Raw genomic sequence first — 27322 nt, 5'->3', positions numbered from 1 at the left:
GGTCGGAGTTCGAATTTCAAAAAAGGCATGGATGTTTTCAAGTGTATAAGGTCTATACGGTAAGAGAAAGCAAGCACTCAAAATACACAGCCTCTTCAAAAGGTCAGTGTCGAGAAAAAGGGGATAGGAGAATTTGGGACCACCACTCGAGGTGTTCTTCCTCGAAACTGGGGCGAGACTGCACAGTTATGTGTGACGTGATAACCCTACATCTGTGTGACCAATGGTGAAATTTTGGTGTGCCGCTCTCTTTTACTTCTTCCTGTTTAAATGAATTGAACGTGCATCTCTAAGGCCGAGAGCAACTAATAAATGATGTTGAAAAAAGATAACATACACAATTAAATTGAAATCATGGCAACTTCATATTAAAACTTCACTCACTCACTTCATTCACTCAGTTTCCTCGAATTTCATTAGAGATATATTTCTCATTCAATCGATTCAGTTCTCACTTCGTAGTGAAGTAAAAACAGATAAAATCTCAACCTTCATTAAAAATTGTAAAATACAGAAAAACCTAAAACACCAAATACAGTTAAAAACAGTTTTAAAAACAATTTTTAAATTAAAATTAGAGTTTCTAGGCGCAAAGCCAAGCAATTTGGACAGCGGGTAGGAAGACGAAATTTTCAATTCACAAACTTTAAAGTTAACTTTTGGTCATATTAAGTAAAAAGACAGTGAATTTGGTGCACCAAAATGACTTAATTCACTATTCTACTAAAGTTCAATTATTCAAATGTAAAAAAATGGCCACCTCGTTAGGTTTAGCGCCACTTAAACTTTTAATTTGTTGATAATTGTACAACTATTGCATGCAGATTGATTAAAGGCATTAAAATCTTAATCGGGACATAAGAATATTATAACTGTATCATTTTTAAAGCAAAAAATTGCATAGTTTACTAACATAACGGGAATAAAAAACGGATCTTACCGAGACAGGTAAGAGGGTGGCTATATATAAATATATATTGTTACAAATTGCCCAGCTCAGCTAAGATAGCTTCCTGGCAAAGCGGGGTTAGAATATCCAGATTTTGCGACAAAATTAGTGTCTTGAGTTCAGAGACTAGCTTGAGAACGATCGACTGAGTCGGGAGCTGTACTTAAGTGCTTTGCCGTGAAGCTGTCTTCACCGTTTTGGCCTGAAGGCTGTGTTGCTGGTTGCTTCAGAGTATTTATCGTAGATTTTCGACGACTGTAACGCGTCTTTGGAACTGTCCTGTGTAAATACTGACTGTAAATTGCGTTTTGATGCTTCTTTAAGTGTTGTCTTCAATTATCCAAATTCACGAACCTGTAGAACGCAACAATATATATATAATATATATGTGTGTGTATGTAATATTAACACGGCACACATTATATGTTTGGTGTGGCAGATTGCAACAAAAAAATTAAAAAAAAAAAAAAAGAAAAGAAAAAGAAGAAGAAGAAGGTATAGAACTAGATGCTATAGCAGCGCCATTGACAAAATTTGAATGTTCTACGCTTATCGTTGTTGAATTATGCGAGATACGTATGTACGTACATACGTCACGAAAAAAATCTCCGTTTTGGAGAAAAGACTCCTTTATTCTGTACGTACGTACAGATGTCATGCAAAAAAGTATTCAATTGGATTCGAGGACGGTTAAAATGGATATTTTCGTTGAACTATGACACCGGGAATTTTTCGCGATTACAATACTTTCTTTACTTCGGTCAATACAGTAAAAATGGGAATTAGATGATTCCATACCAAAAGCTGATCGGACAGTTAGTTAGCCCTTACGCGCTCGAAAATAAGAAATCGTTAACATTTTAGGATAAGTTTGACGAGATAAAATGAAAGTCTGTATTCCATGAGAACATCATTGTGATTGGAATTTCATTGCTTCTAATTAGAACAAAAGGCAAACTGCCTAATTAAATACAATATTTTACTCTGGCATAGAACAAAAAAAGGGGAGAGAGAGAGCTGTGATAATTAACTGTATACTGCTGTTATAATAACTGTAGTTTTTATGTACGGTAAGAGCGCGGGTTATTTTTAGGAGTTAAACAATGTAAGTATTCTATGTGGTATGATAGTAAAATCCTTTCTCTAATTCCAGAATTTCCTATACCAAAATACTCACTAAGATCCTACCGAATTTTAGAACAAACATATGGCAGAAAAAGGGGATCTTGTTTTCGAGTAAATATGGTAATAGAAGTACTTGAGAAGATTGGCAAGATGCTTCCTTTTGTTGAGTGGTTGCATGAAGAAAAGACGAAGTGGAGCATTTCCATGCAGCTGCAATGTCCATTTCGTCTACCTGGATGGCCATTGAGCAATCTTTTCTGTGTCCGTGGAGTCTCACAATAGCTTCTTCATTTGTCATTAGCATCTGTCGCTCACATAAAGGAGACACCGACCTTTGTCGATAAGTATCTTGACTTACTACAAAATATCCTGAAAGAAAAATGGATTTGTTTTAATCAAATAATTCTTCATAATATCACAACATCACTTCTTTATCATGCTTTTCATTGTATCAAAAATAAATTACTGAAAACGCATTTCTGCGAAAGTCTGACTTAGAGAAAGGCAGCCATAAAATTTAATTCTGCAACTAGAATTTTAAACAGTAGTGCCGGTATGGGCTTTGCTGTATTGTAAAAATAAATATATGCATCCTCATGCTAGGGTATTTAAACAGGGCAGCGAAACGCTTGTACACTTGCACATGAGAAGCATCATCATGGCGAAATATTAATCATGGCCGTTAAGCAGTGCAAACTAATAAGATGCATGCTCACGACGAGTTGACAAATATGTTCAATTTCCAAGACAGCTAGATTAAGGAGATTGGTTCTCTGATTCGTTCATGTGAATAAAGTATCCTCAGTTAAATGCATTACCGAAAAAAAAAAAAAAAAAAAAAAAAAAAAGGGCGTATGTGTTCTTCCTAGTAGTGCATTAGCTAATTTCATGTATTTATTCCCAACTTCCGTCTTTTTTTCAATAATTTGTGACTTGATAATCGGAACCGAAAAACTTACGCAGTTCATGCTTAACGGAAGAATTTATACGATTAAAAACGTGTATGAACAAATGTACAAATACAGGGTAGGGCAAATAAAAGTGGTTCGGAGAACAGAGTTACTCTAATTCAGAAGTCAAACAACAAAAATCAGCGTTAATTTACAAAATTTTCACAGGACTAGTTTCGATGGTTTTACCGAACCATCATCTTCAGCTGCAAAACCGCAAATGAACAAGATAGGAAATAATGTTTAGATAAGATAAGAAAGCCTGGACAAGAATAAGCAAGTGGCGCCATCTGTTGGCGAAACCAGAACTAAAACATAATTTCTCTAAAAGCCGAAGGCAAATTTGGATTGGAATTAGGATCGTTAACTAGAACAGAAAGATTTTTATGAATGTGAAATGCCTCTAGAAAATCCAGTTCTCCAATGGAAGATGTTTTTTGAATAATTTTGGCAGCAGAAAAATTGAAAGTGTGATTTTCGGACCAACAATGTTGAGCAACAGAAGACTTCTGTGTTTCCTTTTTTCTAACATATGCCTCACGTTCTTTGACGCGAAAAGTTGACAGAGTTACTCTGTTTTTCGGGTCACTTTTATTTGCCCCAACCTATATTATTACTATTAGTTTTTTTTTCCCTAACCCAAATGGCAATTGTCCAGAAGGGCTAATTATAATGCCAAAAATTTTGTGCTGATTCACTATAAACGGCGAATGACTTTTTAAATTGCTGCCACCAAGTATTAAAGCCCTGTATTATATTGAAAGAAATTAAATAATAAAAAATCTGCATAAATGTATGTATGTTTCTCGCATTGTGATGAAACAGTGGTACCTAGAGAATTTGAATAACGTACGTCTTCACCGAATATGGGCATCCGGATACCCAAATTTGGAATTTGTTGTATTATCTATTTCATATTTTGTAAAGCATTTATAAGTTTTTGATTAAGAAATTCAACGATTTCAAAGCGAGCAATGGCAACACTGTACAGAAAAATAAAATAAAGTAAAATAAAAAATAAAAAACTCCAGTGCTCAAGACTGTGTATCGTAAATTTTAAAGATTTAAATATTTTGTGATACTGTTGTTGAATTGAATTTTATGGTTTTAGTGCGAAGAACGTGATATTTAATAAATAAATGTAACACATAAAACGTTAAACAAACACCTCATTGGGCGTAATGTAAAATCTGAAAGCTTTCAGATTCCCTCCTCTCATTCTTCATTGCTATTTGTTTCCTGGAAGGAAGGGCAAAAGCAAAATTTCTTGTTAAGCGTATAAAATTTCGTTTAGTTAATTAACCAGCTATTTCATATTAATGTGCTTTTCTGTCCTTCCTGCTTCCCGTTTTCCTACCAAGATATAAATTTGTAAGCATGCGTGGCGCTTTCTGTTAAACATTGAGTTAAATAAAAGGATCCTTTACACACTTTCCCAGTCTTTGTGATGCTTTACAAAACATAGTGATAATTCATTTAAGGTCTTTAGAAGTTTCGTACATTCATGTTACCAAAGAAGACGAGACTTTATAAGTGTTGATCTAAATATTCTTATTACCAGCAAAGGCATATAACAATAAACTTAACAACAATAAAAAATATAACAATAAACAATAAAAAATATTAACAACAATAAACAATAAAAAATATTAAAAAGAAAATTGTTTATTTTATTTTCAATGGTCATGGTATGTAATTTTTAACTATTTGTTGGAGAAGGATTACAACCAGAAGGACATTCAGTGATTGCAACTATTTGAAGATTTCGAGAGAAGGAAAAGGTGTCCACTTCTATGAAAACGCATTCCTCCATCCTGGCTACAATCTGGTATATATATATATATATATATATAATGATAGCAAAGTATAACGATGGTACCTTTTGAAGATATTCTCCAAGACATGGTGTCGTTAACTTCTACGTCCCCTCCATTTCCATTTTTATCTCTATGGAATAACCAGCCATTTTTGCTAGGGTTTTGAAAGACCGAATGGCTGTCTTCCAATGCATCTGCAAAGACTATCAATCTCAGAAAGTCAAGGAAATGGTCATTCTTCTAGTGGAGCCGACATCCTGAATACAGTGAGAAAATTTGAAATTTATGCCTACAAATCAAACGTTTGCAAGCTGTAACTTTAAAAAATAGAGAAAATACACGAAGGGGAAGAAACTTAAGTAGAAGCAGTATATCAAAGTAACGGAAACCATTGTTCAAACAGCTACAATTTTGAATGCCGCAGTGGGTTCACCTATATTTTCTTAACTTCCTACACAATTACTGTTAGTATAAGTCAATTTCCTAGATTCGCAAGGTCATGAAGAACTTCTCTCTTCAACTACCAAACATAAATAAATAAGTAAATATGAAATAGATGTCAAACAAAACATGGATTTCGCTTTACATCAACAACTCCTATTTGATCAAATTTTTATCGTCTCTCCATCCTTTATAATTATTCATTCCGTAATTACACAAAATTTATATTCTAAAAATAGATTCACAGATCATGAATAAATGCAAAATTAAACGTTCAAGAACTTTATCCAATAATGCGCTGAATGCAGAAATAATTGGTAATAATATTCTAACTTAAAAATAAAAGCAAAACATTTAAATCCATCCCATGGTCAACTTGGAGTAAAACATTAAAAATAAAATTGAGAAGCACAGTAACTAATTGCATGTAAATGGGAAAGAAGAAAAATCTGAAAGCTTTCAAATTCTACATTACGTTCAAAGGAAGGGGGGCTTTTTTAAGCTTTTTGTGTTACCTTTATTTATTGAATACCATGTTCTTCGCACTTAAACCATAAAATTCAATTCAACAGCAACATTACAAAATAGTTTTAAAATGAGCATATCTCTAGAATTTCCGATACACAGTCTCCCGCGCTAGAGATAAAAATGATTTTTTCCGCACAGTGGTGCCATTGCTCGATTTGAAATCTTTGAGGTTTTTAATGAAAAATTTATTAAGGTTTTATAAAATATGAAATAATAAAAATATTCCAGATTGCAAATTTGGGCTTCCAAATGCCTATATTCGAGTGGAGGATTACGTTATTCAAAATTAAATGTCTCTAGGTACCGTTGTTTTTTCACAATGCAAGAAACATACATTCATAGAGATTCTTAATTATTTAATTTCTTTAAATAGAAGGCAGGGCTCTAATATTTGGTGGCAACAATTTGAAAAGTGATTCAGACTTTTATAGTGAACCGACGCAAAATGCCAAAACGAAATTAATAGCCATTCTGGGCTAATGCCCATTTGGGCTAAACATGTACACCAAAAAAGAAAACCAGTAAAGGAGGAAGTTTTTTTATTTCCTTCGCCGCGTCGTTTTCAGGGAGTTGGTGAAATGAAAGAAATAAATGAATTAATCTGTTTGGGAACCGAATAATGACATAAATTAGAAAATCAGAATTTTTTTCCTTTATAATTTATTTTTCATTTTACGGTTTTACTTTTTTCCTATTTTTTTACTACACTATCCTTAATGTTTCTTTAGAACGTCTATTCAATTAGACAGTTTTATTTTGATTTTAATTTTATACAAAGCACATTTTAGGATTAACTCAAGATTTATTTTTATTTATATCCTGCTAGTTTAATAGAATTTATTTTATATGGTTTAGAATTCTATTTGTGTGTTATTCAAAATTTTCATACTAAACTAACTCGCCCCTTTCTTTTTTCTATAGTTATTATAGTTTATATAGTATATATATATATGGTATCATGTGCTGTTTTACATATATTTAGATGAATTAGTTATTTAGTTAGACTCACTCTGCTGGAATGATATTATTTCTGCATAATTTAGTTGTTTTTACTTTTTTACGCAAGTCACTTCAGCCTAATTCCAGACTGATGCGTAGAACTGATGAAGACATAAATTTCTGTGATAAATTTTCTACTTTTAGTCTACAACCAGAAAGCATCTGATGTGAACACCACATGATGTCTTAGTACGGTCTATTGAATTATACATATTTTTTGCTGCATTTCATTTAAACTTATTTCTTCGAATTTCATTAGACATATTTTTCTCATTCAATTAATTCAGTTCTCACTTCGCGACAAGGGAAAATCGCTTAAAAAATCAAAACACCTGCTTTAATAACAGGGCTGTGGAGTTGGAATCGGAATCAGAGACATGTTAAGACAGATTTGGGGATAAAAGGAGTAGGAGCTGGAATCGCTAAAAACACGTCGACTCCGAATTTTTTTTTTTTTTTTTGGACAGTTTGAAATGAAATGAAAGTGAATTAAAAAAAATAATGACAAGCCGAGTTATTATTTTTATTTATGTACTATATACATTAATAAATAGTTAATTTCTATTTTATTGACCATATTAATAAATAAGTATAAGGGATGAGGATGGCTGTGATATTTGCCATTAGTGATTAAACTGATTCCTTTAGTTACTTCTTCAGCTCATAGATAGCATTACTATAGCATAATTCACAACAAGAAAAAGGAGCCCATGGCTGCAAAATGCGTTAAATACTACAGATCTGATTGCTAAATTTATGCAAGCAGCAATAGCAGCAAGGACTCCCAAAAGTGACGCCATCCTTAAAAAGGCGAGCAGGAAAAGGAGCAATTATTGATCAAGCAACGCGATGGGGAAGTACATATTTGATGACAAGAGGTTTTTAGAATTAAGAACTTTTTTTTAAAAGATGTAGATAATTCTAATGCTTCACTAACAGATTGCAGAATTGGAACCTCTTCTTTCTACACCGTTATATAGCCACAAAAAAACTGCAATCTGAAGAATTAACAGGAGGCAAGAACGGGTGAATGTGATGTTTGTTCTTTTTGAAATGGAGTACTTACTGCAGAAGGATTCTTTTCTTCAACGAAGAAAAAAAACTAGTTTGCTAGACAATAAGATCTTGTTGGGTTCAATATATGTAGATCCAAAACACCGAATTTTGTTGGATGAGAAAAAATTAAAAAGGGAAAGAAAGCCATCTATGAACTTTCACTAAGAATGAAATTATTCTCAGGACAACTGGAGTATTCAAATCAAGACAGTCAGACTTCAGACACTGCCACTATATCAACCTCTTCCATTGATGAATTAGATTTTGAGAAATATTTGGATAACATTGAAACGGTTAAGGCAAAGCGAATGAAAATAAAGAACCAAGAGACTTTAGTTATAAAAATGAAAAAAATATAAACAATATTTCTGCATAGCCCTTGAAGAAATAGAGAAATATGATCGCTCTTGCAAGACACCTCTTTAGAACTTATATAAATCTGTCCTCAAAAGTTAAAAGAAGTAGCTCTAACAGTAGCAGTTCTTCCTCCTGAAATTAGTTGTGGAAAGACTTTCTCAGCTCTGAAATTTATCAAATCAGATCTACAGTCCTTTAATCAGATCTACGGTCTTTATCAAAGATCTTGCCGAAGCTGTGCTGTTTCTTAGAAATTTCTAATGCCAGTTTTTTTCATTTCATAAAAAATGCTAATAAATATAAATAAACTGCTATGCCATCAATTTTTTTCCTGTACCATCTATAACTTCTTTTATATTAAAAAAATAAGCTGTACCACATATGTATATGTTTAAATATATATGAGGGAGTCGGAATCTTTAAATTTCCAGGAGTCTGTCATTTTCTCTACCGACTCCACACTGTTAAAAACCGTAAAACACAGAAACACATAAAACACTAAATACAGTTAAAAACAGCTTATTTTTTTACAACTAAAATTAGAGTTTGTACTCAAAAACTATTAATTCGGCCAGCAGGAAGATAGAGTTTTCAGCGCACAAAATTGAAAGCTTACTTTTGGTCCCACTCGGCAAAAAGACACTGAATTTGATGCACAAACTGACTTAATTCACTATGCAACTAAGAGTTTCAAATGTGAACAAATAGCGGCCTTGTTAGGCTTAGCTCCACTTAAACTTTTAAATTGTTGATAATTCTACAACTATTGCATGCAGCTTAACTAAAGGCATTAAAACCTTAACCGGAACATAACAACAACTTAATCCAGTCACTTTTAAAGCAAAAAATGCACAATTTACAAACATATAAGAGTAAAGAAACTGAGATCACTGAGCCATATATATATATATATATATATATATATATATATATATATATATATATATGTAAGATAAAAATATATGAATCAAAACTATAAACATTAATTCTTCCTCTTTATTCTAAAATCCTCTAACTTCTCTGTCTGTTCTTCTTCTAAATTCTAAACTTCTCTGCATTGCGTCATTTCTAGATCACTCTTTGGCCCGCGCAGCTCTGATGACGTAATAATTGGGAACGGAAACTGCCTTTATAAACCAAAACTTTTCTCTTCGCCGTGCTTCCATCTTTCATAACAGCGCACTTCAGCTTTACTCTCTACTGTGCTAAGATGTAATTTCGCTGGCTTGCTTTCTATCTCAACACTATCAAAAATGTCAATCTTCTGTGGAAAAGCACGACTAGAGTGCCAAGTGATTGTGGCCACAAATATCAGTTGCAAATAAAAATGGAATTAAAACTGCCTCGATTGCCAAGTTCTTTAGATGTTACCAACTTAGCATTACTAACATACTACGCAATCAAAATCTTCTTCAATATGGGTCTAATCACGCATCGATACTGCTCCAGTTTTTCCTTTGCTTTTATTATGTCATATATATATATACACCACTCTGTTACGTGTATACATATTTAGTGCGGCCGATTGCAACCAAAAAGGGAGCTGCACATGTTATAGCAATCCCATTCACAAAATTTCAACGTTCTGAGGCTATTCCACTCGTTTTTGAGTTATGCGAGATACATACATACGTACTCACGAAAAAAAATCTGTTCTAAATTCATTTTAAATCCATTTTACAATACGATTTGGAAAAAAGAGTCCTTTGTTCAGTCCGTGCGTACAGATGTCACGCAAAAACATTGTTCAAATAATTTCGAGAGCGGTTAAAAGAGATATTTTCGTTGAAATAGGATACCCGGAATTTTTCGCGATTACAATATTTCCTTTACTTCGTGCAAGGGAGTAGAAAGAGTAAATGCTGCTTATAGAATAAATAGCTAGTTGCTGACTTTGAAAATTCCAGACTTTTAAGAGTAAACAAAATAAAGTTTTGATCAAAAGTTTTTCTCCTCCCCCCCAGAATCATTTCAAGATTTTTAAAATGTCTATTGTCCTGCAGTTAAAAAATGACAAGTTGCATACGGACTCTAGACAATGTGTTCTGTTTCGAACACAAAATTAATTGAAGAAATTCTTTCTAACTTTTCAAAGAGAATTTGTATCAATATTTAATTTAGAAGGAAAAGTCGAATATTGACAGAAAAATAATCTCTTTTCAAAAGAATTCATCACATCTTCTACAATTCAAACCTGCATACAAGTATTTACATAGTGACCGTAACATAAAGTAAATGCAAGCAATAAGACTACCTACCGAAGAGAACAATTTGCAAATAGAAAAAATATATTTAGGGCAAACCGTTTTCTTCAATATTTGGTTTGTATGTTTACCATAAACTCTACATTTTCCAACTTTTGCATTCGCATACAGCAGAAAGGTTTACGTTTTACATACTTAATGTTTAGAAGAAACCTTTATGTTTTACATCCTTTTTATAGGAAACGCAACGGTACTTAATATTTTCTTCCAGTAATTAAATAAGAAATAAATGTTCAAAATCAAAGAATCCGTCTTTAAAACTAAATTATTTTTTCTATTTAAACTACATTTATTAAAATCTTTATTTTATGTAGATTAAAATAATTGCTCCATTGGTTAAAAATATAAATTGCGACGTGGAAAGGTAGTGGCTCAGTTATTGCATGAGTAATGATTATTAGCCTAAAGGACGTTAGCCCCGAAGGGCTATTAATTTCGTTTTGGCATTCTGCGTTGAAACACTTTAAGTGCCCTTTTCACTTTTCAAATTATTGCCACCGAATATTATCACCCTGTGCTATATTTAAAGAAATTAAATAATGAAGAATCTGCATAAATGTATGTATGTTTCTCGCATTGTGATAAAGCAACGGTACCTAGAGCCACCCAATTTTGAATAACGTACGTCTCCACCTAAATGTGGGCTCATTATAATAGCTGCAAAATAAAAGCAGTAAACTTAGCTATTTATTTGTAATTATGCTGTTCCTAATCATAATTCAGTTCGAATATCAGTAGTCAAGGCGACAGAATACCCAGTGAATGATGCTATCAAAAGAGAAGGACCGCTCCATGAGAAGTATTCTTTGAAATTTTAAGAAATAAATTATAATGAGTATGAAATTACACCAATCAAGACTAAAAATTGTATCTAACAGTTGCGAAAGGATATTAAAAACGCCTTTTGAAGCCCACAGTTGATTTGCACTGATTTATTAACGAATAGACAGCCTCTTTTAAAATATGCTTATTGATACTTTTTAGTTTTATTCTACGGAAAAGAATAAAATTAAGTATTTACTAATTCTACGATTCACATAATTAAAAACCTAACTCCTGTAGGATAAAAACATAAAAACGTTTTGTCATGAAGTTCTACATTCTAATCGTCAATTTTGACGAATTTTTTCAAAAAATATTTGGTACCTTATTTTAAAGCTGATATATTAAACTTCCCAAAACTACTTTTATTTTGTCTCTCTGGTCGTTAGAAGCAGCATTATGGCTGTTCTTGCTGCATGCTTTGAGCCGGAAGTTTCTATTTAAGAACCGGAAGCTGTTGTCTAAAGGTACACAGACTACACCAAATAACGTTAAAATAAGAATTTTTCATTTGAATACTTTTGGTGATGTTTAAAAGATGATTTTGAACCTTTTTATTTGTTATTAAGTGTTTGGGAACAAGATTAATTTTGCAATTTAATTTTCATACTTGGCAACATTTTTCTTTTTTTTTTTTTTTATTTGTGTGCTTTATATTAAACCTATCTTTAGAAAAACTTGATTTTTTTCAACTTTTCTGTTATGACAAAAAACAACAACTTTAACTTAAAATATTACTACAGTAATTTCATGAAACTTTCCACAAATATTCTATGAAATATTCTGAATTAAATGGACTAAATGTTTAGGTTTATGTGCATACCTACATTTTTTTCAGATAATTTTGTAACTGAAAAAGAGGAATTTCTCGAAAAATAGATAGTGCATGTATTCAAACAGAGATATTTAATAGACATTTTATTTCATCACATAGATTCAGTCTATTTAATTCCTTATACCTTAATAAAGATAAGAGACAAATATAAAAGTAAAATATTGATAAATACTTTTGGAACATATCTAATAATCCTGAAATTTAACGCATTTTTAACCCAAAAGAGAAGAAAAAACAAAAATTATACTTTGGTAATATATTTATCATCTGTTTTTATCATTTTAAGTAGTATTTTGCTAAATAACCCCAATAATAGATTTAGTTGTACAAATTTCCAAAATCTGGGTGCCAAACGTTGTCAGATACTTTAAACAAATTTCTTAAAAATAGTAATGGTATTACTAACACGCTACTATAGACTGCAAACGAAAGTAAAATTATTGCAGGATTGATTTAAAACTGTTTAGTTTAAATTCATTCCCCATAATTGTACTTACGTATAATAAACTAAATGTTGCACTCATGATATATATTTTTAATGTTGCCAAATGCAACCTCATTTTTCCAAGGAAATTTATATTATCTGAAATGGATTGCTGAATTATCTGCTTTTTTTCTCACAATTCTAGTAGCCCGTTATAATGCAGATTTAAGCTTTTTAGGCACTGTTAGGAATACGATAATTGTAACTGTAATGTACGACAAGAAATGTGTAATGTGCACTATTATTATTGTTTAAACTTATTCTTTCTAATTTTGTAAATATAACGCTGATTTTTGTTGTTTGTCTTCTGAATTATTCTTTCTACTTTAAAAGTAAAAATGTATGTTATTTTATAATTTTCCAGAATTGATGTTGATTTGAAATGGGCTACTAGAAATTACTTTTTCGTGTTTAATTTTGATTTTTTTTCTTCTCTCTGTGCTACAGCTAACAGTTTTTTTAAAAATTCTTTTCGATCTACGTTTTCTTGGAGTATAAATGATTGCAATATATTACGTATTTCTTATCTCTTCGTATGTAATTCTGTTACTGATATGAAATATTTCATAAAAAAAAACAATAATAAGAGCAATATTTTTTCAATTGGCAGCTTTTCCATTGAATTTTTTCCAAAATTTCAAATAAAATCTGTTGTTAGACCAAAAACAGTTGTGTAAAAAGGTTAATGATCAACTTTTCGCAATTTCTTTCTTTCTTTCTTTTTTTTCCCCAGCAAATATTAAAATACAAAGCGTTATGTTCCATTTCTGGCTTTCCCTATTCAGGCTTTCTGGAAGTGGCAAAAAAAAGTCCTGCCATTTCAGTCCCCTTTCCCTCTGCAATTATTATGGATGGCAACATCAGAAATCGCACCATATCAGCCTTTTAATTTTAAACCTTTCATTATAGTTGGAAGAGAAACATTGGAAGGAGACAGAGCAGTTGTTCAAAGAAATAGGCTAGACTAAATGTACTGTCATTTCATTTAGAACTATGACCAGTTTTAAATATATCTGCCAAGGAAAAACGCGCTAAGTGTCCCATAGCGACGAAGGTGGGCTCTGTTTATGGGTTCCATAAGATCACAAAGTGGGCAAAATGGTTGAACAAATATACCAGTTCGGTAAATATGTACGCCCAAGGCAATCATGACCTGTAAGTATCCGAAAAAAGGCCACAGCATTACATCGTGAATATTCAGGCAGACCAGCAAGATCTTCAGCCTTCCACTGTTTCATTTAAAGCTATCCAACAATTTCTCCTGATAGCTTTGTTTCATAGTCTGTTTTATGTTTAGCTTTATTGAGTGATATGATAAATCTGAGTTTGTTGATTGCAATAGTGATGCTTCTTTTCCTGCGACGAAAACTGCTTGTTCATTTCCATAGATGCTGCTGTATCCAGGATCCGCTGCATTCTAATTTTCTTATTTTTCTGCAGCAGGCTTCGGATTAATTCTCGTCACTGAAGAACATTTATTTGCATAGGAGCTTCTAAAGAGCCAATGGCTTGAATTGCTGCTCTTGAATCTGATAGCAAGACAGCATTCTCGAATTAACAAAGCAATGTCAATAATTGTTTCAGGCAATTCTAAGAGTCTCTACAGCCCACCAGCGGCCGAGCGGTAAAGTCGCTGAACACTGGTAGTTCGGTCCGAGGTTCGAATCCCGCGAACGGGCTGGCTGCATGGGCGTTTTCGTGGTTTTCCCCATGTGTAACGTGCATACGAGTCAGTTTCCCTTAGAAAGTCCTCCACGAAGGCATCCCTCCTCTTAGGCAGATAGCTCTCGAGGCTTTGCCATAATCTCACGCACAAACAAACAAACAAACAAGAGTCTCTACCTTACCATAAATGCATTTCAATTTTCCCCAGCAGAGGCATAGAAGAAAAAAAGGCTTGAATAAACCCCCGAAACTGCAGACGTTAGATCATCACTATATGAGCCATCTGTATAAACATGCACCCAGTCATAATTCGAGTATTTAGTATTAATGGTTGCCAGGCAAGGGATTTCAAGACCTCTATAGATGTTTCGTTCTTGGTGACCGAATCAGTCAAGTTAAGGTGTGTCTGGAATTGGTACATAGAAAGAGGGTTTGTTAGTGGCACAATTTTCTTGTATTCGATCGATTAGACCAAATTCCTTCCTAATTTTACAAATTTTTTGTAGGAAGCCACATTGCGTCTTAAGATTTCTTGTTGGGTCACATTATTCCAGACTGGATCTCCAATGCGAAGAAACTTTTCATATAAGGTAGCAGCTCTCTTCAGTAACAGTTCTTAATGGCAAATGTTTGTTAGCAGTAGAATAGCTTCAATAGGAGTGGATTTAACACCTGCAGTAATAAGTTTCATTGCTTGATTATGATAAACTTTCGATTTCTTGAGAACTTGCTCACTTGCCGTTAGGAGTGGTTCGCAGCAATATAGAATCAAAGGTATCTATTACAAGTAATATTTAAGAGTTGTTCTGACGCCTCCCCAAAAGGAGCCAGCCAAGCGTTTTAAATATTGTCAGCCTTTGACAGGAGCGTTCTATAAGTGATTCTACGTGTAGTCTCCAACTCAACTTGTTATCGAAGATAATACCTAAGTATTTCAGTTTATCGGTATTCACAATCCAAGCATCTTCATACTTCACTTCAGGGCAGAGTGCCTGATGGGTCAGTGAGAAGGACAGCACTGTATATTTATCCAAATTTACTATCATGTTATTTTCAGTGCACCAGTTTGAAAACACTGTCATTGCTTGATTCAGCCGCTCCTCTATGACGAGCTCTGCATTACATTTTGGTGCCTGAGTCCAGATAGCTAAGTCATCAGCAAATAGCAAGCAGTGGACACCCGGAATGTTCGTTAGGGCGACAACTATATTATTAATATAGATGTTAAATAGGGTGCTGCTGCTTAATGATCCCTGTGGAAGGCCGGTTTGTAAGTTATAATAATTTAGAATAGCAATTTCCATATTTAAATTTACAGATTGATTGGTCTGTAAAGTATGTTATCCATTTTAGCATCTTAATTCTGTTAATTCCCATATGAAGAAGTTTCTTCTAAAGCTTTTTCTCGCCATATCACATCATAACACCCTTTAAAAATATATTGATTATTTCGAAAAATTTTGTCGTCGCCGTTAAGTACATCAAATAATAATAATATTCTTTTCAAAATTTCCTTTCGTACTTGATAAGAAAGTCTTCGAAGAAGATAAACCTTTAGACAGAAAGCTCCGCTGTTTTTTGCTGCAATCAATTAATTGATTAACCAACCATACGGTGCTTGAGAATATTGTTCCATGCGTACGGTTCGCAATGGATTCAATGCACATAGAATCGATAACTTGATAAAAATTTATTTTATCAAAAGAAATACTTTACGGTTCTGAAACAAAAAAAATCGTACTCTTCTTCTCAGTATCACAGAGTACAATCAGTAGTTTATAAGTTACTTTCTCTCTCCTTCTAGCATGCCTTCGTGGTGTAACAGTAGCGCAATCGGTTCAGAGAGGTCCAGATTAGAATCCCGGCGAGGGCATTGCTCATTTTTCATGTCACCTGCTTCAAAAAAAGGCCCTAATGATTCGACAAATGGCTCCCGAGCTGAAAAAATAGGTGGTGAACGAAACTTCGTCACCACCAGATTTGGCGATTGGAATTCGTAATCTCCAGTCTCCCTTTAAAAGGTGGAGTATACTAAGTATTCTCTCTAAAATGCCGTTTCGAGACTAATAGTCCTTCTGGTCTCACGCTCCTTTGGGCTAATAATAAATAAATATTATTAAGCTATTTGGCATGAATATCTGAATTTATGGTAAAAATTACATTTCCTATTTGGAACCTAATAAAAATATAAACTAAGGCAAAAAAATGTTAAGAAACTTACCGCTTCCGGTATGGTAGAGTTTTCTTTCTTTGATGAGTCCACCTAGCGTCTTGTATAATATATCTTCGCTGGGCACTTGCATTTCCGGGAAGTTTTCTTCCAGTTTGGCCTTGATACTAGATGTCGTTGCTGGAATTTGTTCTCCGTTGAGATCCGCGACCACTTTGCACAGTGCTTCGGAGAGGGGAGCAAACTGAGTTTGAGCAACTGGGATCATCTCCAGAATCCCAATGTCCCCTAAAAATCAAGAAGAATATACTTTCAGATTTTGATAAGATTGCTTAGAAAGTTACAAAGCATATTTTTAATAATATAACACTTTCTGTGTCTCAATAAATAAAAAAAGTGTTGTTGAATTGAAACGGTAAAATACGAAAAACTTAAACTTTACTGTGATCTCTGCTACTCCAAGTAGAAAATCAATAATCACAATTTTATGCCTCCTTTCTTGGACAAGAATAAAAGTTAGTACTAAGACTTTAAATGAAATTTTTAAAAGAATAAAATTATTATTATTATTTTTTTTTTCATTTATTTAAGATGAAATTTTGGCCACCCAACCCGGATAGTGGTTATCGACGCTAACTGCCATACCGAAAGGCCTCAGTTCGAATTCCGAAAAAAGCATGGAATATTTGCAAATGTATAGTGTCTGTGCGGCATGGGGGCACTCTAAATATGCGGCGAGCCGAAAGTTCTCACGAGCGGTTGATTCTAGGGAAATAGGGAATAAAGACCCTCGGACCCATTCCCCTGAGGTGCTCTCTCTCAAAATTGGGGGCGGAACTGAGCACTAGATGGTGCTCAAGGCTCTGTCAATGACAGGCGCATTTGACTCATTGCAATGATGAATGTCGTGGGCTTGTGCTGACCATTGTCAGACAAGTGAGATTGGTGACAACAACAAGATGAATTTTTTTAATATCATTTTATTTAATTTTTTAAATGAAAGTACGGATTCAGCTGGTCAGATATTTTCTCATATTTTTTAAATGTATCATTTAACTCCATCCGAGTCAAAAAATGCTTAAGATTCTTCTTAATTTAAAGTCCTTTAAATTTTATTTATGACAATCGTGAATTTTTTAATATATTTATTTTATTTTGGGATATAATTATATGCCTTCTTTCTGTTGAAATGTATTTTATTCAAAATCAATAAATATTAACTCACTATGATGAATAACAATTGTATATTTTTATTACATCACCGAAAAAAAGGAAATATTGTTACGAAACGCCGAGCTGCAGTGAGATATCTTCCCCGCAAAGCGGTGTTAGGGTTGCCAGGAGGTGTCACAGAAAGAAAGGGTTTTAGATTTGGCGCTATTTGGCGACAAAATTGGCGATATGCCGTAGACGCAATAAACATTTTAGAACGCCTTCTTGGCGGTTTTTCTACAGGAATATTCTCGAAGGTAGGATAAAGCTATATACAACATGCCTGCACGCGGAGAAAGTAGTATCTTGAGTATTCATGTTATTCGAGGTGTTAAGTCAATTAGAATCAGAATAATATTCCTAAATTGATTTTTATTGCCCCAAACAGCTCCAATAATTTTAATTCAGACATTTCCTGTTCACATCTTCCTTTCATCACATCTTAAAAATGAAATTACTGATTTATTAAATTATGATTAATATAAGCACTGAAAGCATCATGAAGGTTTCAAATGTTCTTCTAATTATGTTGAGCCGTTTCACACATAGCATGTTACCGTTTTTCACACCAGAGCGTCATTTAAGGCAGCACTAAAAACAAAATTACTTTGAGCAAAAGAATGATGCAAATTTATACCGAATTTAATAGCACTAGACTAGCTGTTGCTAAATAGTAGGTACTAGGATTGCAGTCAGCGATAATGATTCATATTTGAGCCATTATCTGGCAAGAAAAAATAAAAACTGCCTTCAACTCCCCCCCCATTTATCTTCATTCTTTGCATTCTTATTACCATATTCTTTGCAACAACGTATTCGCATTTATAATTGCTACAGAATTTATGTAGGCCATTTTCTTCTTGACTCGACCATACAGCGAAGAAAAATGAAAAAAAGATCGCCTGTATAAATCTGGCAACATTTACTTTCGAAAATAAGACACTCACGACTGACAACGAAACCACATTTTGATGGCGGTCACGCACATTAACTATGAATCACGATTCCGAGGCGGATGGCAGCTTTTCTCCGGAAGGCTTTATTTACATGCGTCCTTGACAAGGGAAAGTTCAGAAAATCTCAGACAATTGAAATATTATGGCAATTTTAGCTGATATAAATCACCTTCGAAAAATATTTACATTCGAGGATACGATGGTTCTTTGCCACTCGCTACCGATTCCGAATTCGAATTCCAAGGTGCAATCCGGTCATTTATCGTCTGCGATTTTTAGCAGCATTTCGATTTTAATCTTACGTTGTAGGAGTTACGTATATTGTTTTTCGGATGACACTGGGTAGATTGCTTTAGGTTTCTTTTTTATGTTTAGTATAGTTTGGCATTTGTTGATGACAGTTAACAGCCGGATATACCATAGATTATCTCGAGCAGTGCAAGCTATTGTTTTTAAATAATCTGGAATGAAATATGGTTTCGTGTTTTTTTTTTTTCCATATTATTTTTGACTTCCGTGCTGTAAATTGACTTCCCTATTTCAATTTTGGTTGAGAAAAATCACAGCGGAAATTTTTAGGTAATTTATGTTATACGACTGAAATTAAATTATAAGCACTCAAATTAAAAGAATCCTGGTGCTCATTTCGAAAAAAAATATTAACAGCATATGAAATTTTATAAAATGTGAAATTAAAGATATTCCATCATAAAAAAGTAGCATTGAATAATAACATAAACGAAACGTTTATTAACCGAATAAAAATCACTAATTAAAAGAAGGGGAATTAACTAGAATACCCATCTAAGAATGAAAAACTAGTACTTGTATTAAAGTAATTCACTTTAAGCTTAAATCTAGAAACAAATTCGATTTTCATATCATCGAAAAACTGCGAAATGTTTTCTGAGGAATTTTAAAAATTAAGCCTTGAACACAGTACGCTAAATGCTTATATAATAAAAAATTCGCTTTTCAAAGACCACATCACAAATTAAATCTGTGATTCTAAAAGAGAACTTAACTTAATTAATTTGTGGTTCTAAAAGAGAACTTATAGAATTTATTTGTTGTAAATGGTTGACGTTAAAGCACTTAATTGCCATCTATACAATGGAAAAGAAGCTGAACTCTTAGGACAGTTATGAATCATACATTAACATCTACGATTAAAGTTCTAGAAAAAGGGGAAAGGGAGTCCAATGTAAAATATATATCCATTTCACATACTCCAACAATGTCTTTTGCTGTGATATCGGTAGTTTACTGTGCTTTCGAATTGTTGAAAAATGCTCTTCTTGCACATCAACTATACATTATTGACAGACTAGATTCGGAAAAATCATTCACGATAAAATTTAAAAATGTGCTCTTGTCATCGAAATCAGGATTGACAGTTAAATTTCGGAGCTGCCCGACTAAACATTTAAAATTATCATATTTTTATTATAATTAATTGCTTTAAAATCTTCAAAAAATTGGCACTTACGCTCTGATAACATTAAAGCTGTCATATATTATCTAGAATTTATTAATATTATAACTAGTCAAATTAATGAAAAAAATTAAGAGCTCATTTCATTCAAATTCTGTGCATTTTCATTTGCTAGAAGATACAATATACGGTATTTTGTAATAACGCCTTGCTAATCTAACGTGCAATGCAGAAAAACTATCTGAATTACTTAACAGAAACTAGACCTGGCACTGCATATTTGGCTGATTTAATACCAGCATGGCAAAAGAGAAATGCAAAAAACATCGAGTTTTTGAAAATGGCAATCCTTCAGCTGAAGAATCAACGACTATGGAGAGAGGCCGAACCGAAAGTGTACTTCGTGGTGAATTATCGGATCTGCTTGTCACGCAACGGAATTCATAGAGGAAACCCGTAGGCGACGAAAATTACGTGACTGAAATCACCTGTCGTTGTAATTGTGCATGAAACAATGGGAGGGGGTGTGACGGTGAGTGCCTGGTGTTTCAGTCACGATTTTCGGGCACCCCCCTCCCCCAACAGGTGTTTTGCTGATTGGGCCTTATTAGAAATTTGAGGAAAGGATTGATCATAGCTGTACACAGAGCGTTATAATCTCCTTCTATCCTTTTTTTTTTTTTTTTTTTTTTTTTTTTTTTTTTTTTTTAAATTTATTTTAGCAAATAATGCAGTTTAAATGGAAAACCATAGAAATTGTTTTTTGAGAAATTTATAACTATGAATTTATCAGTCGCTATGGATTTATATGAAACAGATATTTGTCGTTTTCATTTAGTGTGTCGATATTATTAATATGAATGGGCAATGCAAATGTGGAGTTTAAAAAAGGATGAATCATATTGCTCAAATGATATACTGCAGTCAATATCCACTAATGTAACTAATGCAGGTTACATTTCGTGGAACTGGTATATACAGGGTTATCAGTACAGCGGTGACAAACTTTCGGGAGAGACAGAGTACACTTAGACGATCGGAAATCACATAGGAATGCATGGTCGGAAACACTATCCGGTGCGCTTAGTGACAACACAAAAGTCAAGAAAGCAAGGACACGAACATGTGAGAAAATATGTTTATTCGGAGTACAAGAAAAAAGAGAAAACAACATAAAGAGACAACGAATCATCATCAAAGAAGGTATTCGAAATTACGACCCGGACCGTGATGCAGATATTCCATGCGCCAGAGAAGTTAGGGTCCATCACGGTCGGGGTCGTAATTTTGAACACCTTCTTTAATGACGATCGTTGTTTGTTTTTGTTCTTATTTGTAGGTTTCTGCTGTACTAAACATAATAAAACATGTTTGGTCTCACTGTTTGTGTTCTTCCTTTTCTGCGTTCTGTGTCGCCACTACCGCGCCAGGAAAACGTTTCCGACCATGCATTCCTATGTCAATTTTCCATCGTCTAGGTGTACTGTTTCTCTCCTGAAAGTTTGTCACCGCTGTACTGATACACCTTGTTTATTGTCATACGAATAATAAATGTCCTGGCATCGTAATACAAAACGGCCCTCAAAATTAGAAAAGCTTTCCTGTACTTGTTTCTAACTTCAAAATATTTATTAAGAGAAATATGAGGACATAATTTTCACGCAAAAATTATTTAAATTGAAGTGAATCGGAGCATCTAAATCACTTGTCATAGGGAGGAGGCAAAATTCATAATCAAAATTGACAATATCTTTATAATAGCATTTTAATGTTTTTCAAAAAGCCAGCAAAATTATTAATAAATTATCTGCTACTTGAAACTGGGACTTTTGTGCACGAAGAGCACAAAGTCACTTCACGGACGAAGGCTGAACAAGTGCTGACTGCGTGGAATCTAGATGTCCACCTTAGACAAGCTGAAAATTTACAAGTCTTCAGATGCATTTAAATAACCTGATCGGTGGAAAAAAAGCGTGCTCTATACTATTCTGCTGAACTGTCTACTCAGCACAAAATTGCAAATATGTCTGTATGATAATGTATGTAAGTCCTATGGCCCAACACACACTAAGGCCTTCTTGTTCTTATGAGCCTGACCCAGTTCCAATTTCGGTTGCATCAAATGCATCGCTGAAATAATCCAAAATAAGTATTCCACGATCCAAAAACACAATGTGTGCTTGTTGACAGCTGATTTTATTCATTGACATGTTTTCAGGTGTGCACAGAACTTACAAATTTTGCCTTTGGCCTCAGCCCGCTCATTTTGCGAGCTTGCCCACTAGTCGTGCATCATATAAAATGAAACAGTACAAATCATGACGATATTTATTGCAACCATTTTATGCACTAAGTATGACAAGCCATGCATTTGAACACAATCTTCTAAAGACAAGATATCAAAAGAATGTTGCTCTTTATTCCAAGAAGACAGCTGATGTTGTCTACTTTTCTGCGATGACCCTCAGGCTTTTTCAAAAACCTTATCGAAAATATAGCAGCGTTGTGATACAAAACAGGTAATTTATTTGCATTAGTTGAACAGTCTGCACCAAAAACCAAAAAAAAATATAACTACATCTGGTCATGCAATAGAAATAGTGAAATGGACACCCAACATAGTCATACATCAATAGTCTAAGAATTTACTTCTACTCAAAGCACTTCCTGGTTTATGGTATTTAATTTGGAATAATTTTAAAGTTTGAAAAAAAAGAAAAGGAAAGAAAAAAAATAGGATTCAGGATTTCGGCACTGAACCCGGAGGCTCAGAATAAAATTGCCGATACGCCCACTTACACTACCGGGTGTAGATTGAGAACGGCATATTTAACCGCGTGTTTGGACGAGGACAAAGCACGATCACACACGTACATAAAAAATATCGAACGAAGTGAAAAGAATAGGATAGAAACATCCTCTAAAATCGGTCGGAGGAGAAGGAACAATCAGCCGACAAGATGAGGGTCAAGGTCGTTCCACTTCGTTAAATAAGAAGACAACCGCTCCGGTTAAGCTTAGAAAAGAAAAGTGACACCTGTACGTTTCTGTTTCATCGTTTATCTGTCCCTGAACTCAAATAATAAGAAACAGCCAGAAATCCAATATATCTAATATATTAATTTCCTAACTTTCCCATTTCTCAGTTATTCTACACGGCGCATTGTTTCGAAAAAGTTTGGAAGCATCTGCTAAAATTCACTACATAATAAAGAAGCGAAAGCGGTAGTAAGGAAAGCAGATACGTTAGGATACAGTTTTTAGTATTAAGGACAACTCCTGTATTTTTTTACCGAAAATAACAACAAAACGATGAGGAATCTAAAAATATAGATGACAGATTTCTTTGGCTGTCGAACACATTTAATGCGTATTTTGGTTTTTCGAAACGCATTTAATATAATTTGCTAGAACTTGCTGTGCTGACAAAAACAAGAACATTCGAATTTTCTTGCAGTACACACTGGAAGTGTTCTTCATCAGACTAAAGATATGACTGTATACTCACACTTCTTGAAAGGTATTGTTGCATGCACAAGGGTTCTATGTGCATTGCATGCACATAGAACTAATGATAGCTTGATAAAATTTATTTTACCATGTAGGATTCTCCACTGTGTATTTCTAAGTTACAGTTGAAAGTGAAGAATTTTAAGAACTAGTAAACGAATAATCGCTTGAGTTCGTGTGACAGGAAACAACAAGACAGAAGGGTAAAATAACTCTTTATTGGTCCGTCTTGGAGTTGTACAATAAAGCCGACACTCGGGCTTGAACTTAAGAAACTAAGAATTAAACTAAACTAATCTTAACTAAAGAGATATAGCCGCAGCTATCAAAATTCTAACAGAGTTGGTTCCTTAACGCTAATTGACTGCGAAGCTATCAAGGGCCTAAAGTACGGCCGAGCGTAATAATAGTAGCTTACGAGAGAATAGCCTAAAAAGGCGGACGCGTGCAGCCAGAATATCTGGTATCTCTCTCACTTAAACAGAAGAACTTCGCGGTTAAATACCGCTCTTTCTCATTAGCATTCAAACGTGATTCTAAAACTACGTTCTGGCCGGAAATGGTTAGTTGAAATTAAGAATCGATAGGAAAGGACGTTTAACTCAAAATTTAACTGTTAATAAAATTAACATATTCCTTACAACCAAAGGAAACACTTTACAACTCTGAAACTTTCCGCGAAAATACTCGCACAGCTCTTAATACAATTACACTTCAAACTGCTAAGAACGCTAAACACGATACAATGCAAAGCGCATCTAAAAGGCGAAACCCGCAATGCTCTCAATACTCCGAAGTCAATTCTGAACTCAAAACTGAAGAGCTGATTGTGGATTGTGGTGGTGCATAAGCATTTAACCACTGTGGGCTTTAACTTATCTTTGGATTTGCTCCTGTTTTCCCGGTCTTATATAGTTTTCCTCCGGCCGATGAGAAATCTTTAGTACCTTTTACTTCTGAAATTACTGAAAGGCATATAAAAGCCAGATGCGGCTGGAGTTTCACGTGAAATCAATTGCATTTATTCAACGAAGTTACTTATTAAGGTGATACAGGGACCGCTCCCAAATGTCGTCAAATAGTTGCCAAAAGCGTTGCCAGTTTTGCGATATCTCCCCAATTTAGCTAGACAGCGATTTACTCAATGTTAAATAGACTGGCCCCTGTATTCTTACTTTCCTAGCAAGCTTCTCTCTTTTAGATTTTCGTGTTACAGAATGAAAAAGAAATACAACAATATGACATATAATTTCACTACAATTAGCTATTTGTCTATGCGTATCATTGCCCCTTATGCACGTTTTCAGGGCAGTACAATTCCTAGACAGGAAGCCATACTTACAGTTATCCAATGACAATTACACAAGTATCGGACCAAAATTTCGCCATGTTTAGCGGTTTTGCGCGATTTCTAGCCAAATTTGGCGGTAAAAATTATGTATAAGGAGAGTGAATGGCATTATTAACAAATGGTCAATGATTTTGCATGAGATTTCTTTCTTCATTAATAATGATACGCTGCAAAATATTCTAAATGAAAAAATCTTTTTCATCTTTTTTTAAAACTTGGGAAGGATATATTTCCAATATATGACGTAAGAACTGAGCGTATTTCTTATATTAATTAGCAGCAATTCTTGGGATTCTAATACATACACGTGTTGAAAACTCAAGGATAAGCACCTTTACGCAAAGTTATCGCAGCAGAATCCGGTGAATCAACTTTGAGTTCGATTCTAGACGAGCGGGCTGTCTGCATAGCTGGTTTTCGCGGTTTTTCTTATGTGTAATGTGAATACAGTCCAGTTTTTTTTAGAAAGTCCTCCACAAAGGCATCCCTTTCAGATAACCTGCCCTTGTTTTGCATAGTCAAATAAACCAAACCAAACCCAAACCGATGAATCAGCTAAGTTTGAAGTTTGCACAGTTAAAAAAAATGCGCAATAGAAAGTCAGTAAATATGAAAATTTTCGAAGTTCTCGTAGTAAGTCGATTAGAGCAGAATAATTGTAAATAAAGAAATTAGTATTACCAACACAGTGCATTTTCAGAAATTTTTAAACATGAAAGAATAAATATGGAAACTTTATATCCTCGACTGTAATCATTTGGATCTTTCTCTTTGCCATCAAAAGAATTTTGAAGAATTCTCAAATTTCGTTTCAATTTATTAAACTGTCACTGATCTCAGAATGAAATGCTTCAATACCCCGAATAATCAGAATGCTTAAAAAACCGACAGAATTGAAATTATTATTGATATGTAATCTGCACGATAAAAAAAATATTTAGTCATAAATAAAAAAGAATACTTAGTTTTAATGGTTATTACTTTAAACTAAATAGTTATTATGATTTGAATCCATATTTTAGTTTCTTACCGTTTGCTCATCATAATGCAAATGATATAGCCAGTATTTAAACTAAAAAACTAAAGTTTTAAGAGTTTAGGATAGACGCGTTTATGGACTGAGAGTGCACGCTTGTCGATATGTCGTGCATTTAACACAGCTAAGGCATTTAAGTTCACTATCCTCTATTTAGCACCGATTTAATAAATAATCATAAGTTAGAATAACTGTGAAGTCTTTATTTAACAAGTTAGAGAATTTGCTTAAATAACAAGTTAGAGAATTTGCTTAAATAGAACACAAATCAAAGTTAACAGTCTTCACAAGCATTTACATTGAAGTGTTGAAAAAAAAAATATAAGAGACTCGTAACTTTTAAATATCCTCAGCCTTCCCTATTAGGCAATTGTATCAGGAGCATAAAAGAAGGTAACATGGCTGAAAAAGAATGAAGCTCAAATACAGCGCCAAGTACAAAATCATAAGACTTCTACGTCAAAACCTTCTACAGCAAAACTCTCTGGTTAATATATGGTTTGGCTCTCGTTTGTTTTTGACGTTGCCAAGTATCATAATGAAAAAGTGACACTTATTTATTCTAACAGTAGTTCTTGCCAGCTCTGATAGTTGCAATTATTCCGGTTGCATTATGTCACTGAAAAAACTTTGATTTGACGCTCACGGTAAAATTACTGACACAATTTTAAGTATATTTAAATGGCGTAGTCTTTGACTATTCAACGTTTTAACTTTGCGGCTGATATTGTTAGCACAAGAAAGTGCATTTATGTTCTAAATTCTGTTTATAAAATTGCTATTAAAATCATTCTACGGCTTGGTAGTTACTTTAGACACATCGATCATTCTCTTTATGTCTGTTGGGGTTATTATATAAGGTATTTTATTCCTCCTCCCAGCATGCCTTCGCGGTGTGACGGTAGCACACTCGGCGCGTATTCGAGAGGTCCAGGTTCGAATCCCCGATGAGGGCATTGCTCAATTTCCATGTCTCCTGCATCAAAATAACCTAATGTCTGTACAATTGGACTAACGACTTTATCGAATAAGGTGAAATCACACGAGTTAAGATATTTGACATTTCATTTCTTTCCGTGAAATTCCTTTCTTTGGGTAACCTGAAGGCACGTATGCAGGACTGATCCTAGCGGGGGGGGGGGGGAAGCGAGATGGTACACAGAACATGGACGGCCAAATGTAAGGGCGGCAAAATGATTATCAAACATGTTATAAAGCTCTAAGAAAGGGCGGCCAATTTTAATTTACACGTAGGCGGCCGATGGTCTAGGATCAGAACTGCATGTATGTAGACAATTTAGAGATGCATATTTCTTATTTATAGTTAGAACATACTAGCTTTATTCTTTTAATTAGCTAC

The 27322-nt window shown here is 33.9% G+C and overlaps 1 protein-coding gene across 2 annotated transcripts in view; it reads right to left on the bottom strand.

The window, feature by feature from the left end:
- Nucleotides 1–27322, bottom strand: part of LOC118198907 (uncharacterized) — a 151817-nt gene that overhangs the window by 33149 nt on the left and 91346 nt on the right. For both annotated transcript variants that reach the window (XM_085811316.1, XM_085811317.1), the window contains exons 2-3: nt 16514–16750; nt 2208–2443 (exon numbers count right to left, since the gene is read on the bottom strand). In XM_085811316.1, coding sequence (XP_085667442.1) covers nt 2208–2443; nt 16514–16750 — 473 coding nt within the window. The remainder of the gene's footprint in view (nt 1–2207; nt 2444–16513; nt 16751–27322) is intronic.

Source organism: Stegodyphus dumicola, chromosome 2 (assembly GCF_044657685.1).
Source record: "Stegodyphus dumicola isolate Sdum_Otavi_A_Nest chromosome 2, ASM4465768v1".
NCBI lineage: Eukaryota > Metazoa > Arthropoda > Arachnida > Araneae > Eresidae > Stegodyphus > Stegodyphus dumicola.
The sequence above is the reverse complement of the archived record's forward strand: the minus strand, read 5'-3'. Positions and strand labels throughout refer to the sequence as shown.